Raw genomic sequence first — 19,418 nt, 5'->3', positions numbered from 1 at the left:
ATAGGGGATGAAACATACAAGCAAATGGTGAAGAACTGGCATGGCTGATTATCAGTGATATGGGTACTTACCTCTCTTCAAGGAGGCATGGTAAGGCTTAAACCTTTGTGGCATCCTTTGATGAGAAGGGCTTGACAAGGCACTGTAATATTATTACTAGTTTGATGGATGTTAGTAAACAACACCCTAGTGTTTGTGAAGTCTCCCCCACCGGTTGTGGAGCAGAGTTCTGCCATGGCTGTTGTGGTGAAGAGGGGATGGCAAACTCTGAAACCCCTCAGCTGGAGAACAGTAAGTAAGAGTGAGAGCCCATCCCAAGAAAAACAGGGTTTCTCACAAGTGCTGAGACTGATGTGGGGTTACAGCAGCGTCTAAGCCAGTGGGCCGTTGAGGGAGAAGGAGAAGGAGGTGAAGACACCGCCATTAGGTGGAGGATGCAGAGACAGGGCGAGTAGCTTGAGGACAGTGAGGTGAGCGGTGCAGGGGGGAGAGGGAGGGAGGGGAGGGGAAGCGGACCACAGAGTGGGAACAGCTGAGAGAAGAGAGCCCACAGAGAGAAGCAGGGGAGGGAAAGAGGGGTCCCCTGGGCCAGAGGGGACATGAGTTGGAGAGGGTCCCACAAGGCAGAGGAGGCGATGGTAGGGTTGCCACCTCTGAGATGCAAAAAAACGGGACACCCGAGATGCTCCTGAGCGCCTGGGGCGGATGCAGTTTGCGGGGGAGTGTCCCGTCCCGTGGAACGGAGGGGGAGACTGCTGGCCGATGGGGCGAGCGGCTGGCGGGGGAGGGGACCCGTGGGGCGGTTGGCGGGGGCGGGGTCCCGTGGGGCGGAGGGCAGGTGGGCGCTCCCAGCTCTCCCGCCTTCTCTTGCCTCTCCAGCACCGCCCTGCGGACAGCGCCAGGCGCTCGCTCGCTCCCCTCGTGGCCCCTCCCACCCACCGTTTGATGACCTCACCGCGCCCAGCGGACGCCGAGTATAGATTCCGAGCGCGCGGCCATCCTTCTCCCACGTGACACAGGTAATTGTCCCCTCCTCGCCCGCCCCGCGGATGGGAGACCTCCCCCCCCCCCCCCCCCCCCCGCGCTGGCGCTGCGGCGGTCAGGGCAGTTCTTCCTCAGTAGCGGCCCGGCAACTGGGGGGGCTGCGCCGCGCCGCGCCGCCTCCAGGACCTGCCGGAGCCTCCCCACCCCTCGCACAGGTCTGTCACCCGCCCGGCTGCCGGAGCGGCCCGCGGGGAGACCGTGCCCTGGGCCCAAGGGGCGTCTGTCAAGGCTGTGCCCCCAGGTGGGGCAGGCGGCCTGGTGTGGGGAGAGGGGGCTGGCGGGGATCAGCTGGGCATTGCACGTTAGAGAAGAGGCAGGTAACTCCACCTGGCTGGAGGAGGAGGGTGTGCAAAATACCTTTGTAAAGCAGAGTATTGATTTTAATGGACAAGGCCTGGGCACCTCGGGTATGGGTCACTCTGGGCACAGGTGGGGCCTCTCGCTTTGCCCTGGGGGTGGGAAAAGGCTGGATGAAAAATAAAAATCCTCTTCAGAATTCCTTGGCCAGCAAAGGCTCTGTGGGGCGGCATTTTAGGGATAAGTGCCTGTTTGTTAATGTTGCTGTGCTGGTGTACCAGGCAGAGCAGACTGCCTACAGTAGGCTGCTTCTGGACCATGGTGGCTAAGCTGGGTGTTTATGATGATGGACTTGAGTTGCTGTAGTCTAGCCAGGTACGTAATCCAAATTAATAGGGTCACCTCTGCTTTAGACGGTACATATGTTTTGGACTAATGTAATTTGGCTACTACTGTGTATTCAAGTAATCCTTGACTACTCTGCATTGCATTGTGTGACCTCCCTATGGGTTGCAGCAGCACAAATATGAAAAAGAGTAAATAAATTGAAAAAGACAATCTAATAGTGTTGTCTATCACTTTAGTTTGCAAGGAGATGGAGACTTAAATGGTCATTCAAGTTTTTCTCTAAAGTTCATGATTAGACTACCGTATGTAATTACATAATACCATCTACTTCTATGGGAGGTAGTATGGCATTGTGGATAGAGTACAGATTTGGGACTCAGAAGACCTGGATTCTATTCTCAGTGTGACCCGCTGGCTGATCTTCGGCAAGTGACTTCACCTTCCTGTGCTTGCTTTCTCATCTGCAACATGGGAATAATGATGCTTACCTCTTTTGTAAAGTGCTTTGAGATCTACTGATGAAAAGCTCTATATAAGAGCTAGGTATTTACAATCTGGCACTTGGAATGGAAATATATTTTTAATTGTGCCCTTAGGATTAATTTAATCCTGAATCTGTAAAGGAAATTCCCCCCTTCTCTTATTCATCCAAGAGTTGTACTGAAAAGCAAAAGAGAATGGTAATGCTGATCCTAACTTGATTACTAGCTTTCCAAAGTGAGGGCCTTTAAGTGAGAGGCCTGCAGGGCTGAAACAATTAGAGAAGTCTGTTTAGCCTTTATTATTATGCTAAATTTTGATACATCACTATGAATGGTTTGACAATCTGATTAGCTATAATTATCCCATCTTGGGCAAGGTGAATAACAGATTGATGACATGGTTGTGTTCAGTGGTCATGGTAGGTTAATGTATTTACATTTCACACAGGAGACTGAGGGCTTGTCTTCACTACCGCACTACATTGATGCAGCTGCGCCGATGTAGCGTGTCTGGTGAAGACACGCTTATGTTGTCGGGAGAGTGCTCTCTTGTCAACACCTCAATGAGAGGTAGAAGTTGGTGGGAGAGCGTCTTCCGCTGATATAGTGCGGTGTAGACAGCACTTTAAGTCGATGTAACTTACGTCGCTCAAGGGGGTGGTTTTTTCACACCCCTGAATGACATAAATTACATTGACTTAGGTGGTAGTGTAGACAAGCCTTTGAAGAACAAAAGTGACTTTCCTTCTCCTTTCTTTCAAGTACTTGTCCTAACTACTCCAGGAAACTGGTGATAGTAGTAATTATTGTGATGCTACCAACTTTATTGTCCACTAAAACATACCAACTTGGCTTTGTGTGTGTGTGTGTATGTTTTGTTTGTTTGTAAAAGATAGGGTAGTATTTTCATTTCCTGACTTATTTTTTCCACTATGTGTTAATTGGGTTTTGCTTGCATATAGAGGACTTCACGTATTTATTGTGTGTGAATAAATTGTTTGGCTACCCCCCCCCCCAACAAAAAAAAACAAACACAACCAAAACCATTAAGGGAAATGGATATTTCTACATTTAGTACAGTTCCTCTCTGCAGGAAAAAATAAGGATTTAGTTTTGCAGTGATGTCTGAGCATTTTTCTGAAGCAATCCTCCTTCCCTTCCCTCTTCTCCGATCTGCTTCTGTGATCCAAGGCTACTTATTCATACCTCTCTTATTCAGTTCAAATATCTATAAGGCACCAGCTTCTATGGGGTTTTTTCTACCTTTATCCATTCTTCTGCACCAACCATATGTTATAGAGAATTATGCTGTTGAGGAAACTCTTAAGAGGGAGTTGCATGGAATGCATTTTGAAAATTAACCATGCTAAGGGACAGATGTTTTTCTGAAGCTTGGGCCAGACTGTTAATGTTCTTCATGGAGACTTTATACCACAGAGATCTAAAAGAACCACAAAATACACCTGGTGTTTTAGGAGGAGAATGAGGTCAGTACAGTCTATGCCATACTTAAGTCTAATGAGCAATTAAAACAATCAGTATATCAGAAGATTACCATTGATACCAGACCTACTGTGCCACAACCTTTCCCTTCCACCTCTGCTTCCTCTAAAAGGAAGATTAGACACAGGGCTGTGGTAATTGACAATCTTGTCAATGTCAAAAGCTAGTTTCTCCTGCAAGGGTTGAAAACTAGTTTATCTTAAGCTGTATTACAGTACAGACATGTAGGCTTTCAGACTTAAATCCCCTAATGCTGTCTGTCTTCCTCCACTATTTTAATGCTGGAGTGGTTTATTTTGCTTAATAAATATCAAGTTTGCTTTTCCTTCCAGTTCAGTACTCCCTTCTCATTTTTCAATCCCTGGTAGAGATTTAATTAATATTTTCCTTTTGGTTGCTCCTAACTCAGCATGCTCCCTTGCCAATCACTGTTTTCATTTCAAGGTTGATTTAGGAGGCATTGTGAAATGGAATAATCCTAACTGCTTCTTGATTCTGTCTGTTGCCCTTTGTGCTGGTTTTTGAATGATGGGCTCAGGGCTGAGTAGGCCAGAATGCTCTGTGATCACACTTGTGGTCTCTGATTTGCTAAGTGTTGATGCTGACAGCTGGTGTCTGTGCTGGAGAGCAGCAAGCACAAGGAGGAACCAGGAGGACGTTAGATTTATTGAGCAAAATTAATCCTTAATGTAAACCTGTTGACTTTGGAGTTACATCAGAGATGGCTTTGTCCACTTCTGTTTCGTATCTGAGTAAAATGAGGTATCACTTTTTTGTTAGTCAGGGATAATATGTCTAGTAACATTTTTACCTCCGCAATAATCTTCATACCGTCCTAGAAGACAACTAATCTGTCTTTGAGTTTGTGGATTATGTAGTTGTTAATTGGATTATCTCTTAAAATGGGACACTGACCCTCTTTTGAAATTTAAGCAGAACAAGGGAAGATGGCTGAAGTCACTTGTAGTCACCTTGCTTCTCTTTTTTTCTCTGCTGGAATATTTAAGGGATACAATCAACTTGAGATCTAGTCCATATTTTTAAAAATGAGGTAAAAGTAGCTTTTGGTGTTACATCTGCCATGAATAGCCCGGTCAAGTTTAGTGCTTTTACCATCACTACCTTATTTTTAAAATGTTTTTTTCTTTTGCATTTGCTCTCGGGTCTTTGCTATAACAATATTACCAATACTTGTAGCATAGGTAGGTGAAATATCTTCCAATATATAGGTATGGTTTTTAAGTTGACAGTGACCCTTTAAGGACTAATTCAGTGTGCATGCTTTGTATCCCTGTATTTTTTCATGCCTTTATTTATGCATGCATTCATGCATGCCAATGAGCAAAGTGATGTATAAGCAAGGATTTGTACCCATTTACCTCTTGGCTTTCTTGTTCCTGCTGTGAAGTCATATGCCTCATTGTGACGTATCCGTTCTTTCCTTGATAACACATTGACATGAGAAATAGAGGGCTTTTACATTATGCTGTGGCAGATGATATGCTATGCACATCATTACTTTTAATGCCATTATATTAAATAAACTATGTACTAAAAATACCACTTAAAGGTCTAAAAATATATTCTTAACTCTGCCAATGTGATCCCAAATGGCTTTGGATTTTTGTATGACTATCATCTGTTTCCAAAAATATTTATTAATTATTGGTATTACCATAGCACCTGAGTGCTCTAGTCATGACCAGGACTCTGTTTTGCTAGGCACTGTACAAACACAAAACAAAAAGACAGTTCCTGCCCCAAAGAACTTTCAATCAAAGTATATAATAACAGATGGGAGTACAAGGAAACAATGAGGCTGCGTTAGTCAGTTTGATAGCTAGTCATCTCAGTCTACCAGGGTCATAACTGTTAGTTTTTTTTGTAGGCATCACGGAAAAGGAATTTTAAGGAAGGATATGAAGGATGATGATATTAGTTTGGCCGATGTTTTTGGCGAACTCCTCCCAAGTCTGAGGGGCAGCACAGGAGAAGATATGAAGATGTTTGTTTGAAGATATAACAAGCTGGTGATGGAGGTTGGCATTATGGGCATATCAGAGTTAACATCTCGATAGTGAATTAGAGATGATTGGTAATGTGGGGGTAGACTGTGAAGGGCCTTAGGGGGATGTCTGCGCTGCAGCTAGGAGGTGTGATTCCCAGGAAGGGTGGACAGACATACTGGGTCAGCTTGAGTTAGCATGCTAAAGTAGCAGTGTGGATGTTGCAACACTGGCAGTGGCTCAGACTAGTCTCTCAAACTTGGACACGGGGGTCAGGTGGGCTTGGACTTGGGCAGCTAAACTGAGCTATATTAAGCAGAGCCAGCATGAGTCTGTCTACCTGTGCTGGGAATCACACTTCCCAGCTGCAGTGTGAGCATACCATGATAGTGAAGACAAGCAGATTGTTTCATGCAACAAAGAGGGGGAGAGCCAATGGAGGAATGCAGAGAGGGGGTGATGAAGTCAAAGTAGTGGGCTAGGACAACAATTTTAGCAAGAGCATTCTGAATAGATATGAGTGGACCAAGATTGTATTTGTCAAGGTCAGAGAGAAGGATGTTGCAGTAACTGAGATGAGAGCCCGAATGAGAGTTTTAGCTGTGTGGAGGAATAGGAAAGGCTGTATCTAGTAATGTTATGAAAGAATTGACATGATACACTAGGAATATGAAACCCTCAGTGACTTCAATGAATGCTGAGGGCTCTAGGCATAGATACCATAGCACATGCACTACATATTGTAGGACTAGTATCTCATAAACTAGTTTATCAGTTCCTTTTAATATGATCATACTAGCTTAGTGGTCACTGTGAACAGTGGCAAAATACATTGGGATAAGGATTGTATTTTCAAGATGGCTGTAATTTCACAAAGTCAAGTTGCTGTTTTTATATTCATGTTTCATATTGGGAACCTGGTGTACTCTGACCTCGGAGTCTTTGCATAGTGACTCAGCATCCTGGATATAGTCTTTCCTGACTTCTGATCCATTATTAGAATAGTTTTTCTCTCCTTGAGATTCAGTGACAGGGCATGTTTGTGTCTCATGACAGAGGAGGGACCTTTTAGTGAGGATGATACTCTTTTTAGTAGTAGTACTACTAGTAATACTCTTTGAGTAGTAATTAAAAATAGGCTTAAATAGGAAATTAGCTTCAGCGTTTACTTTGGAGGGAGTAGTGTACCTTCTTAGTAACAAGATTTTTTTTGCGTTGACTTACATCTGAAAGCACTGTTCAAACACTAACTCATCTTTGCCATAACCTTGTGAAATAATTACTACTAATCTATTTTAAAGGGGAGGAAACCGAAACAGGTTAAATGGTTTGGGCGAGGCCAGCCAAAAGCAGGATCAAGGTTAAAACACAGAAGTTCCTGGCTTCCAGCCCCATGCTTAGTCCACTAGACAGTATTCCCAATTATTTTCAGTCGTTATTGGCATATTGATCTTACTGAGGAGACTCGTACTTCTGTAAACATGTCCTCCTTTTCTCCTTATTGATCTTCCATATGGTTAGATAGGTGCATGCTTTGCATTATATTCTTCCTAGTTGAAGCCAGTAGTGCAGGTGAGAGTATTTGGCAACTGCATATCTTGTTGTTCATTTCCAGTATGGCCACAAGGATATCCTTCTGTGTGCCCCTAGCAGGCTGAAACACATACTACTTTTGCTCCAGAGGGAATTCTGTACCACTGTGCATGCACAGAATTCATGTCCCCCACAGATGTTTTTTTTCTCTGCAGAAAATGCATTCTGCTGGAGAGGCACTGCAATTACTCCTTTTGCTCACCAGTGGCTGCTGTGGTACCAGAACACAGGGAAGCCAGCTCACTGGTCAGAGCAGCCAATAGGGAGGTGAAGAATGCAGCCTCTCCACCTCCATCACCCTGCCTGCAGAGCCAGGGGAGGAGGCATGCGATATGGTGGAGACAGTCAGCATGGGGCTGTTGGGGTGGGTAACATAGACTGGGGTTCAGAAGGGCTAGTGGGAGAGACAGACTGGGGTGGGTGCTGACTGGGAGTGGGGGTGCAGGGACAGGAAGATGGGGTGTGTGAGGTGGGGGTGCAAGGACACATGGGGGGAAGCGGGTGCATGGGGATGGAGTCAGATGTGCCTGACTGAATGGGAGAGGCTAGGGGTCAACCAGGGTCTGCATGGGAGAGGCTCCCCAATTCCCTAATAATCCCTCCCCCCAAAAACAAACAACCTGTTCCATACTTTTCCCACCCACAACCAGCAATCTTCCAGGTTTGCTCCCAGGCTCCTTCCCAGCAATTACTTCCCTCTCCCTCAGCTCTTCCATTACCCTTCTCTCCCCCAAGCCTTTGCACTGCTTCTGAGTCGTGTGGGAAATACGTTTCTGTATTGTAGTTTAAATGAATTATTACTCAAAGTTCTGTATTAACATTCCTATTAAGAAATCTCTTTTTCAAAAAATATTTCCTGAACCTTTTTTGTTTTGTTACAGACATACTTGCTGACGGGTATTTTGAAATAAATTACCAAAATAATTGAAACTGGCATGTTTATATTGTGTTGTTTTGACAAATAAAATATGCAGAATTTTAAAATATTGTGTTCAGAATTTGTAATTATTGGGCGCAGAATTCCCTCAGGAGTATTCTTTACACTCAGGCTTATTCTTTAATGTGGAGACAGTGGAGAATGTGCATATCACAGTTCTTGGTCCAGAGAGAATGTATATCACAGTTGCCTGCTGCCCTCCATGTGTGAGGTGCAGTATCCACAGAACTGTAAGATCTGTAACAATGAAAGGAAAAATGATGGTGTGGAATGCACACTGGACTAAATTGCCCTATGTCTTTAATATATGTTTGCCTGATAAGGGGGTTTTGTAACCTGTGTCTAACAATGATGCAGGGGTTTCCTTTCTTTTGATAGTTGTCAACAGAGAAGCATATTTTACTAAATGCTCAAAAATCCATAACAGAGAGAGAGAGAGACTATACTGGTTTTAAAAAAAAATCAACTTGCTTTGGGATGAAGTGACATCAGTGGAATAAAGGGGAAGTTGATAGCACTGAATATAAATTAGAAGCTAGGAATTGTAGAAAACCAATAAAGCAAGCAAAAGGATACATGGAGAAATCAGTGGCTAGCAGAGTTAAGGACAATAAGGAGGAGTGTAAGTATATTAGGAATAAAGAGAACCCTAACAATGGTATTGGTTCATTACTAGATAGAAATGAAATTTTCAGTAATAATGTAGAAGGCAAAAGTGTTCTAATATATATTTCTGTTCTGGTTTTGGAGAAAAAGCAGGATGATGTTTTAAATGATTAAAAACTGGCTGATAGCTCTCAAAATTAAGTGTAGGCAGGGAATCTTCATAATCAAAGCTGGTGTGTTTCTAGGGGTGTTCCTCGGGTCAGTTCTTGGCTGTATGCTATTTATCATTTTTTATTAATGACCTGAAAGAACTCACAAAATAATGACTGATAGAGTTTGCAGATGAAACACAGATTGGGGGAGTGGTAAGTAATGAAGAAGACAGGTCACTGATACAGAACCATCTGGATTGCTTGATAAGCTGGGTGCAAGCAAGCAATGTGTGTTTTGAGTATGGTAAAAGGAAAAGTCATACATCTAGGAATAAAGAATACAGGCCATATGTACTCTGACCTGGGAAGCAGTGACTTTGAAAAAGACTTGGGGGTCATGGTGGCTAATCAGCTGAATGTGAGTTCCCAGTGTGACACTGTGGCCAAAGAGGTTAATGTGATATATAAACAGGGGAGTATTGAGTAGGAATAGGGAGGTTGTACTACCTCAGCATTTGGCACTGGTGCAACTGCTGCTGGAATACTGTGTCCTGTTCTCATGCCCCCAATTCAAGAAGGATGTTGACAAATTGGAGAGAAGAGCCATGAGAATGATTAAAGGACTGGAAAAACATGCCTTATAGTGATATACTGAAGGAGCTTCCTCTGTTTAGTTAATGAAAAAGGAAAGTGAAGAGGTGATTTGATCAGTGTATACGTACCTAGGTGGAGAATAGAAATTTGATAATAGAGGACTCTTCAATCTTGCAGGGAAAGGTTTAACAAGATCCAATAGCTGGACGTTGAAACTAGACAAATTCAGACTGAAAAAAACATTTTTAACAGTGAGGGTAATTATCCATTAGAACAGTTTACCAAGGGCTGAGGTGAATTCTCCATCACAAGGAATCTTTAAATCAAGATTGGATGCTTTTAAAAAGAGAGATGCTCTAATTCAAACAAATTAATACAATGGAGTCCTATGGCCTATGTTATGCAGAACGTCAGACTAGAGAATCACAATGGTCCCTTGTGATGCGGTGGACTAGGCCCAGAGGCCCCCGCCACACCTGTCCCAGGACAGGAGCAGTGGAGCAAAGTCTTCAAAGTGGCTTAGAAAGACTATTCAGGAGGTTGCAAGGGGCTAGCCAATCAGAAGGTTGCAGGCTAGCATAAAAGGAGCTGCAGTGCAGACCAGAGTCAGTTCCTTGCTAGAGCCAGAGGAGTGCAAATGGTGTTCCTGGCTGGTGAAAGGGAACTGCAGCACCATGGACAGCTCAGTTCTAGGAGGGAATCAGGGAGGGAGGAAGAGGTGCTCCTGGTTGGCTGCAGGAGCTGAAAGGCTGGATGGGAACCAGGGGAGCAAGTAAGGACCTCCTGACTGGCTGCAGGAGCTGCAAGTGCTAAGGTAGATAGTTGCTGGCAGGGACTGGGGGGCAAGTAAGGTGTTCCTGGCTGGCTCCTGGGACTCGACAAAGCTAAGGGCTGCTGAGAGTGGCCTAGGGAAATGTAGTTAGTTAAAAGGGATGTGGCACATGGCGGCTGCTACTTAAAGGGTCCCTGAGTTGGGACCTGGATTAGTAGGAGGGCCTGCTCCACTGGGGAGGTAGTTATTCCCTGAGAGAAGGGCTCAGAAAGGGCAAAACCATTGCCTCCAGGGAGGAAGCCCTGGGGGTATGGCCTGATACCAGGGCCAGGACTGGTAATATAAATATAAATATGGTAAAGACTTCAGACACACCCGACCAGAAGGGGTGCTTGTGAGGGGTGGGTGCGACCCCGTTACATTCCTTCAGGCTTTATGATCTTTGAATCTAAGCTGGAGGAAGTTGACGTGTGGTGGTGTGAGTACTCCCTACAGTGGATTGCATATATGTTTGAGGAAAATGTTATTGAAGTCTGACCCAAGCCCATCTGAGCCTGGTGTTTTGTACATCATAAGGGATTTCACAGCAATTATGAGCCTCTCCTTTTTAATGGTCCTAGAAGTGCTGCTTCTTGAACTTCAGTGAGATTATTAGGTGTAGCTTTTGCTAAACCACCTTGCATGCTGGTGATTCTGTCAAGGGATTCTTCCTGCTTACTGTAGAGAACCTTTTCTAATTACACAAAGTTATTTCCTCTGCTTTGCTGGTTAATGTGTTTTGTACTGGTTGAAGGATTTAGGAGATCAGGCTGGACGATGGTTGCTTTCTCATTTGCTAGCCTTACTTTCCATATTCCTATGTTCATAATAATTTTGTTTTACATATTTTGCCATTTTTTTTATTTGTAATAGTTGTCCTGTTTTTTGCTGTGGAGATTTTAGCATCTTTATATTTTTCTTGCACTATGTTCATGAATGATTTCCTTTCCCCTTCTCCTGCACCCCCCCCCCCAAAAAAAAACCACCCCAAAACAAACACCCACACACTTTTTCTAGGAGCTGAACCTTCTGTACTTTTTCTGGTCTGAGGTGAAGGCATTAATTTTGCCCCAAAGGTTTTCACAGTGTTACTTGTGTTAGCTCTCCAGTATTACCAAAATGCAAAAGATTTTTTAAATATTTAATAGCAATTGGGCTAAAAGCATGCATCTCCTTAAGAGTAAATTACTTGACCTTTGTGACTTAGGATAACCGCTTTGGGGCTGCTTGCAGCAGAGGGAGAGACATCTGGAATCAGGAGAAGGTTTGAGGAAAAATGAGGGGAGGATTTTCATGCCTATCATTTTCCTTGGATCTCTTTTAGGCATGAGGAGATGATCTCTTGTGGAGCATGCTTGGAGCAGGAACAAAGCAGGTGTTTGTGTGTGCTTCAGATGTGCATAGGAATAGTTCTTTCATTACCTCACATGTCTGTCAACACTTGCCTTCTGAGTGCACAGGGCTGAATCTGTCTATGGTAAGAAGTAGTGTTATACCAAAAAAATAAAAACCATCAGGACCTTATTAAAGAGGATAAGACAATGTCACATTTATTGTGAATACAAAAAGAATCATAGTAGGCAGTCAGTTATAGCTATCACACACACACACGTTCTGCAGCTGCTGTATACATACCAGTCCTGAATGTAGCTTGAGTTCTTGGCTTGGGTTCGTAGCTTGTGGCGGCTAAGTGGCCAGGAAAGCCAGGCACAAAAAAGAGCTGGGTCTCTGTTGGGCATGCACCAATTCCCTTCCATGTTGGCAGCAGAATGTTACCCTTCAAAATCTTCCATCTCACCCATCCTTTTTGTAGGCTTTAATTTGAATCCAGAGTCTATAGGTCTTGCTGTGTCACGCTGCCTCTGGGTTCAGTGTGATGGATCGCCCGTCAATTGCAGACATGACTTTTTCAGCCTAGGACCTGGCTTTGATGTTTCTTCTATTATACTTTTGTTCTTTTCTTTTGAGGGTGGACTCCTCTTACTTTGTCAGGACTCAGAGTAACAGCCGTGTTAGTCTGTATTCGTAAAAAGAAAAAAGAAAAGGAGTACTTGTGGCACCTTAGAGACTAACCAGTTTATTTGAGCATGAGCTTTCGTGAGCTACAGCTCACTTCATCGGATGCCATCCGATGAAGTGAGCTGTAGCTCACGAAAGCTCATGCTCAAATAAACTGGTTAGTCTCTAAGGTGCCACAAGTACTCCTTTTCTTTTTTCTTTTTGTCAGGACTGTTGTCCGCATCTTCAGCTGTTGGGTGTTTACATTTTATTTCATCAGGACAGGCTGGGGCTGGAGGTTGATTCCATCATCCACCCATACCTCATTCACACATCTAAACTAATAAGATTACAGCAGGGTTTTGCAAAAATGAAGGTTGCAACAAGCTTTTACAAAATGAAGTGAGCATTTTAAAATGGAGTTTGGGACAAGTTAAAATGGAGTTTGAGTTACAATATGGACAAGTGTAAGGAATGGCAAACAGTGAGCAGAAGTTACAATGTTGAAACAGGTTTCAGAGTAGCAGCCCTGTTAGTCTGTATCCTCAAAAAGAAAAGGAGGACTTGTGGCACTTTAGAGACTAACAAATTTATTTGAGCATAAGCTTTCGTGAGCTACAGCTCACTTCATCGGATACATTCAGTGGAAAATGCAGTATACGTTTCAGCGATTTAAGCAGCAATTGGATTGAAAGTGAAACTCAATTAGCCAGTTATTGGGGTAACCGGTTTTATGAACGAATGTTTCATTTATAAAACTTTGCTTATGAAGTTATATTAATAAAGTGAACAATTAAAAACAATTTCATTGATCAGTTCTACAGTAGGAGCACATTTAAAATGCCCTTTTCAAATGAGTTTAGTGCCCCCAGTTTGGGCAGTGATTGGGTAGAAGTTGCCTGTGAGAATGTGAGAGAATATTTTTCTTTTCTCCAGGTGTTGGTGATTGTGATGTCTTCAGAAATAATTTCATGCCAATTCTCAAACCTACCTTTGTTCGAATGGGTTAGAAATAATTGCCTTTTCATTCCCCTTCCAATTTAGGAGTTTTACAGCCACCTATTCCTGATTTTTTTTTTTTTTTTTAAGTGTCTTTCTCTCTCCTGTTGCAGCATGAAGGACTCGCACAAATAACAGGGAAAACTGATTCTACAGGGATTATTTATGTGCAGTTGAACTGAATATACACAAAGTGTTTTCAGATGCACAAAGTGAAAAATATTTTTCCTCTCATCTGTGTCAGTTGTAGTCATCATCGATGTTGCTGATAACTATAGTAGGTAAAAAATAAAATAAAAATCAGACAGGTGACTTTTTAAGTTGGTGTCCTTTTCAAATCTTTTAGAAGTGTATTTAAAACTTTAATATGCTTCTTTAAAAGCTTTGTTTTAGTGATTTGTTTAGTTAATGACCCAAGTAACACAAGTAAGGAAATTCACAGCTAAAACTGGCAGCATACTAGATAATCCATGCAAAGACCAGTCTCAGTGGATCAGTGTAGCTGATTACTGTGCTTTGATTATCATGTATGCAATACCTATGCACAATAACTCCGGCGTGTCATCCCTGACATCTGCTAACTTTGAATATTCGTGCTTTATATCATATCCTTTTGTTTAGTTTTTCAGGTGTTTTAAAGTGGAAACAAAATTACCGTCTTCCCCTAACATTTTTGGTCTTCCTGCATTTTGATTTGTCTAATAGTATAGTTGGATTCTTGTATAGGTTTCAAACTGTAGTTTATATTTAGAACTCTAATTCTGACTGAGAGCTGTGTATCCTCAACTGGCATCACTGGAAGTTGTTAATGCTCAGAATTTCTCAGATGAAGATGAAACTCTTTGCATGTGTGTGTGATGTTTGTTTGTTCAACATTCTAGGAAATTCACTTGTCCAGTTAAAGCAAGCAAGCAAAGAAACTAAGTGGTCGTTGGGTGTAACAGTGTACCACCTTCACTTTTCAGGAGTGCTCATTTACACAAATTATAAATTGCTTCAAAAGAATAACCTAGGTGGTCATTCACAAGCCACCTCTTACAGTAACCTTGTCTTATTTAAACCTAAAGCCAACATGAACACTTAATGTTCCATGCACTCCTTCCATAACACATGGAGCTATGAATTTGGGACCAGCAGCTCCATCTTCCCCTCCCAGGCATAAGATGTGGGAGGAAGCCCTCTAGGATATCTGTAAGGGGTTTGGTCTTTAAAAATGCCACATCTTCCTTCAAGGAGAGACAGCAGCAACAGCTGCCAATATCACCAAGGGGTGTGAGTAAACCTCCTTTTTCTTCATGCGTCCAGGACATTGGGGGCACATAGCTCAAGCAATTCCCTGTTTATAGCCATAGAAGCCCTCAGAGTCATCAGTTCCAGATTCTGTCAGCTGTTTGGGAGATAGACTGTTGGGTGTGGGAAATGGGAATGGGCAACTCCTTAGAAACACCTTCACAGCTGTAGACAGCAGGGATATTAGAGCATCGGCTTCATAACTGATCAGTGGGCTTTCCACTGTCTTGAAGATATTTTGTATTTAAGCTTGAACTTTGTTAAAGAGGAAATATATGGCACAAGGCTAGATTTCATAGTAAGATATTGTAGTGCGTTGGGCATTCTTCCGACTATGTTTATTTTGTCTTTTTTAATAGACTTGGATCTTCTACCGAATGAACAAACATGAGTCATTTGAGGTTTCTTGTAGCTACCTTGAAACCTCATGGCATTCAATTTTTGGTAAAGCAAGATGTAACCAGAAAGGTATTTCTGCAGAGCCAACGGTATGTTTCATCGGGAGCCACAGAACCATTCCTGAGTGGAAGTAATTCAAATTATGTAGAGGAAATGTACTACACATGGCTTGAAAACCCTAAAAGTGTGCATAAGGTAAGTCTAAATGTTAACTGAAAATTCTACTGTTAAGATAAAAAGTATAAATATTGATTCCACTCGTTGACTATTTTGTAAATGGTCTTTTATTAAATGAAAAAATGAAACTTACCTTATATATTGATCATTGCAAGATATGAAATTGCAGCAACATAAAAATATAAGAAGCCCAAGTATGGTGAACTGGTTTGAAGAATATGGGATGTCTTGGTTATGAAAATATTAACAGAAGCAGACATCTGATTTTCAGGATATTTTTGTTGCAATATGATTATTTAATCAGTCTATTGAAGGAAATTAGTTATGATTTACAGAAATTTCAAGCTTCTAATATTTGTAATAGTCACAACATGTTCTCTGCTATACTTAAGTTTATATATATATATATACACACATAATATAAAATGGTGTGGTATTTTACAGCTGCCTAAGGGAGCTGAGTGCTCAATTCCCCATGCTGGATTTGGAAATTCCAGCCTTAAATGTTGTTTTGTAAAACTACCATCTTTAAGTTTCTATAGTTTGGAAAATATTTCACTCTGTACATGTCTCTAAATTCCAAACACCTGCTAGCTATTTCTTAATTGTTACCTCTAAACTTTGTATTTTTGTTAATGAAAAATATTTTTTTTAGGGCTGTCGATTAATTGCTGTTAACTCACACAGTTAAGTCAAATTTAATCCTGATTAATCTAAGTTTTAATCGCACTGTTAAACAATAGAATATCAACTGAAATTTATTAAATATTTTTGGATGTTTTTTTTATATCTTCTTCAAATATATTGATTTCAGTTACAACACAGAATACAAAATATAAAGAGAGCACTGTACACAATTTTTGTTTACAAATATTTTCCCTGTAAAAATGGCAAAAGAAATGGTATTTTTCAATTTACCTCATGCAAGTACCGTAGTGCAATCTCTTTATTGTAAAAGTGCAACTTACAAATGTAGATTGGGGCAGGGGTGTTTACATAAATGCACTGAAAAACAAAACAATGTAAAACTTTAGAGCCAACAGGTCCACTCAGTCTTACTACTTGTTCAAGCCAATTGCTAGGACAAACAAGTTAGTTTACATTTACGGGAGATAATGTCGTCGTCGGCTTATTGACAGTGTCACCTGAAAGTGAGAACAGGCATTCACATGGCACTTTTGTAGCCAGCATTGCAAGGTATTTACATGTCAGATATGCTAAACATTAGTGTGCCCCTTCATGCTTTGATCACCATTCCAGAGGGGACAGTTCCATGCTGATGACACTCTAAAAACATGTGTTTAATTACATTTGTGACTGAATTCGTTGGGGGAGAATTGTATGTCTCTTGCTCTGTTTTACCTGCATTCTGCAATATATTTCATGTTATAGTAGTCTCAGATGATGACCCAGCACATGTTCATTTTAAGAACACTTTCACTGCAGATCTGACAAAACACAAAGAAGGTACCAATGTGAGATTTCTAAAGGTAGCTACAGCACTCAACCCATGGTTTAAGAATCTGAAGTGCCTTCCAAAATCTGAGAGGGACAAGGTATGGAGCATGTTTTCAGAAGTCTTAAAAGAGCAGCACTCCAATGCAGAAACTTCAGAACCCTAACCACCAAAAAAGAAAATCAAACTTCTGCTGGTGGCATCTGACTCATGATGATGAAAATGAACATTTGTTGGTCTGTGTTGCTTTGGATTGTTATTAAGCAAAACCCGTTGTCGGCATGGACGCATGTCCTCTGGAATGATGGTTGAAGCATGAAGGGACATATGAATCTTTAGCACATCTGAACTTAAATATCTTGCAACGATGGCTAAAACAGTGCCATGCAAATTCCTGTTCTCGTTTTCAGGTGACATAAATAAGAAGCGTGCAGCATTATGTCCTGCAAACGTAAACAAACTTGTTAGTCTGAGCGACTGGCTGAACAACAAGTCCACTCAATGCCACTTCTAGGCTCTAAAATTTTATATTGTTTTATTTTTGAGTGCAGTTATTTTTTTGTACACAATTCAACGTTTGTAAGATCAACTTTCATGGTAAAGAGATTGCACTATAGTACTTGTATTAGGTGAACTGAAAAATATATATATTTTTTTTACAGTGCAAATATTTGTAATCAACAATAAATGTAAAGTGAGCACTTTACACTTTATATTCTGTGTTGTATTTGAAATCAATATATTTGAAAATGTAGAAAACACCAAAAATAATTAAATAAATGGCATTCTATTACTTAACAGTGCAATAAATTGTGATTCATTTTTTAATCGTTTGACAGCTCTAATTTTTTTCTTACTCTGTGACGTTTTCTGTCAATTATTAAGACTTGTTTGTTTGTATGGGGATGCTAATTCACTTAAAATATTTGCTTTTATGCATTAATTTTTTGCATGGATTGGAATCTTAACTTATTTAGTTACAGAAAATTACTCTCCTGTCTTGCTCTGTAAGAAATAGTTCAAACAAGTGTTTGGTGAAACACTGCTATTGTGTGTTTGTGCTTAGGCACATTTTTATAAATGTCATATTTAGAACTTGGTTTTACTCTGATAAATCATCTAGAAATGAGTCAAATGAGGCTTACAAATTAAAAGGGAGGCCAAAATTAGCAATTATGATTTTTCTTTTGGTTCGTCTGTGTGAATTTAGTTCTGGTGAAAGGTGATAGCAGTGGTGACTGAAGCCTTCTGTTTCTTCACAGAACAAGTACAGCACAGACTGTGCAAAGCTTCCCTGTTTTACCTTACCTCTGAGCTGGAAGGCCCATCTCCAGGGCCGAGAGAGGTAGTTCAGTTTCCAGGCCCTTTTTGGCCTTGGTTCCTATGAGGAGACTGCCAGCAAAGTTACCAACAAGTGTTCTGTAGGATGGTGGGGTTTATGAATTCAGTGGATATAGTCCTGAGACCACCTTCTTTATTCACAATTTTGAGAATTTTTGGTTATTAATTACATGGACAGTTTTAAAAGTATTTAAAGGGTATTAATTTTTTCTCATCTAGATTGCCAGGGTTTATGGCTGCTGTTAGCATCTCTTTTAAGAAAAGTGCAATTGTTTACTCTTTTTATGCCTGTCTGCCCCATGTAGCTATGGAACTTACTCATCTCTTCTTCTTGTCTTAATTAGGCTGAAAACAAAATTTAATTTAACAAATTGTTTTTTGTGAGTTGGTGTTCAGCTGATCAAAAGGAATATGTACAACATCATTCAATATAGTAAATTGATAATGTGGCTCTTCCCTTTTTGGCCAGTAGTAATTTGGAAGCCATTTTTCTGATTGTGTTAGGGAGTGAAGATAACAATGAATGGAGTGTAGATTTTTTGGAGTAAATTTTTCAGCAACCAGTCTTTGTCTCGTCTATCTTAAGATCTGATCCTGTACACACATGAGAGTGACTCACATAAGAAAAGGGCTAATGACTATTCTCTTAAAGATTTGCAGGATAAGATCTTTAGACTTTAAGATCATCAAGACGGAGAATATGCCTTACTTTGTTTGCCAAATGATGTGGAATCATACTTTTTTTTTTTATATAATGATTAATACACTTTTTCAAGTGTTTCACAGCATTTTAACATTGCATGTCCTATTGACTTTGATGGATTTTCACAGCTAGAAATCCATGTAAAGTTGAAAATTTTTGTACATGTGGTGTTTAATATTAACTGTGTCCTCAACACAGGTTAAGTTCTGCACAATGATAAAATAAAAAAGAAAATAAGATTCACCTGTTACAGTACACTGATTACTGATAGTGGCGCTTAGGAGAATTTTAAAGGTCAATAGGCATCTGTTATACTTGCAGATATTGCTTTTTTTTTTTTTTTTAAATTGTGTGTGGCAACACAGATCAGAAAAATGTGACTTCAGCTAAGCTGCCAGTTTGGGTAGAGGGAAACTACCATGTTATGTGAGAACTTTGGTGGCAGCTTCTCTATTATTGTATTATACTAGCGCTTAGAAGCTCTAACTGAGATTGAGGTCCCATGTACTATGTGCTGTAAAAATGTATAGTAAGGGACAATCCCTGCTATGGTGACCTTATTAGGTAAGTGGAAAAGAGACAAAAGGTGGGAGAGAAAAGGGAGGCACGGAAAGATGGGGTGACTTGCCTATGTTTGTAGAACTAGAATTAGAACCCCGGTCTCTGTCCCAGTGCCCTGTCC

The 19,418-nt window shown here is 41.1% G+C and overlaps 1 protein-coding gene across 3 annotated transcripts in view; it reads left to right on the top strand.

Annotated features, from left to right (window-relative positions):
• Positions 1–894: 894 nt before the first annotated feature.
• Positions 895–19,418, top strand: part of OGDHL (oxoglutarate dehydrogenase L) — a 109,935-nt gene continuing 91,411 nt past the window's right edge. The window contains exons 1-2 of one of the 3 annotated variants that reach the window (XM_074958735.1): positions 895–1,019; positions 15,020–15,254. In XM_074958735.1, the coding sequence (XP_074814836.1) occupies positions 15,048–15,254 (207 nt within the window). In that variant the 5' untranslated portion in view covers positions 895–1,019; positions 15,020–15,047. Of the gene's footprint in view, positions 1,020–1,076; positions 1,200–1,595; positions 1,717–15,019; positions 15,255–19,418 lie in introns of those variants that run through there. The other 2 variants (XM_074958736.1, XM_074958737.1) reach the window with 2 other exon arrangements.

The sequence above is a fragment of the Natator depressus genome, chromosome 7 (genome assembly GCF_965152275.1).
Source record: "Natator depressus isolate rNatDep1 chromosome 7, rNatDep2.hap1, whole genome shotgun sequence".
Taxonomy (NCBI): Eukaryota; Metazoa; Chordata; order Testudines; family Cheloniidae; genus Natator; species Natator depressus.
The sequence above is the reverse complement of the archived record's forward strand: the minus strand, read 5'-3'. Positions and strand labels throughout refer to the sequence as shown.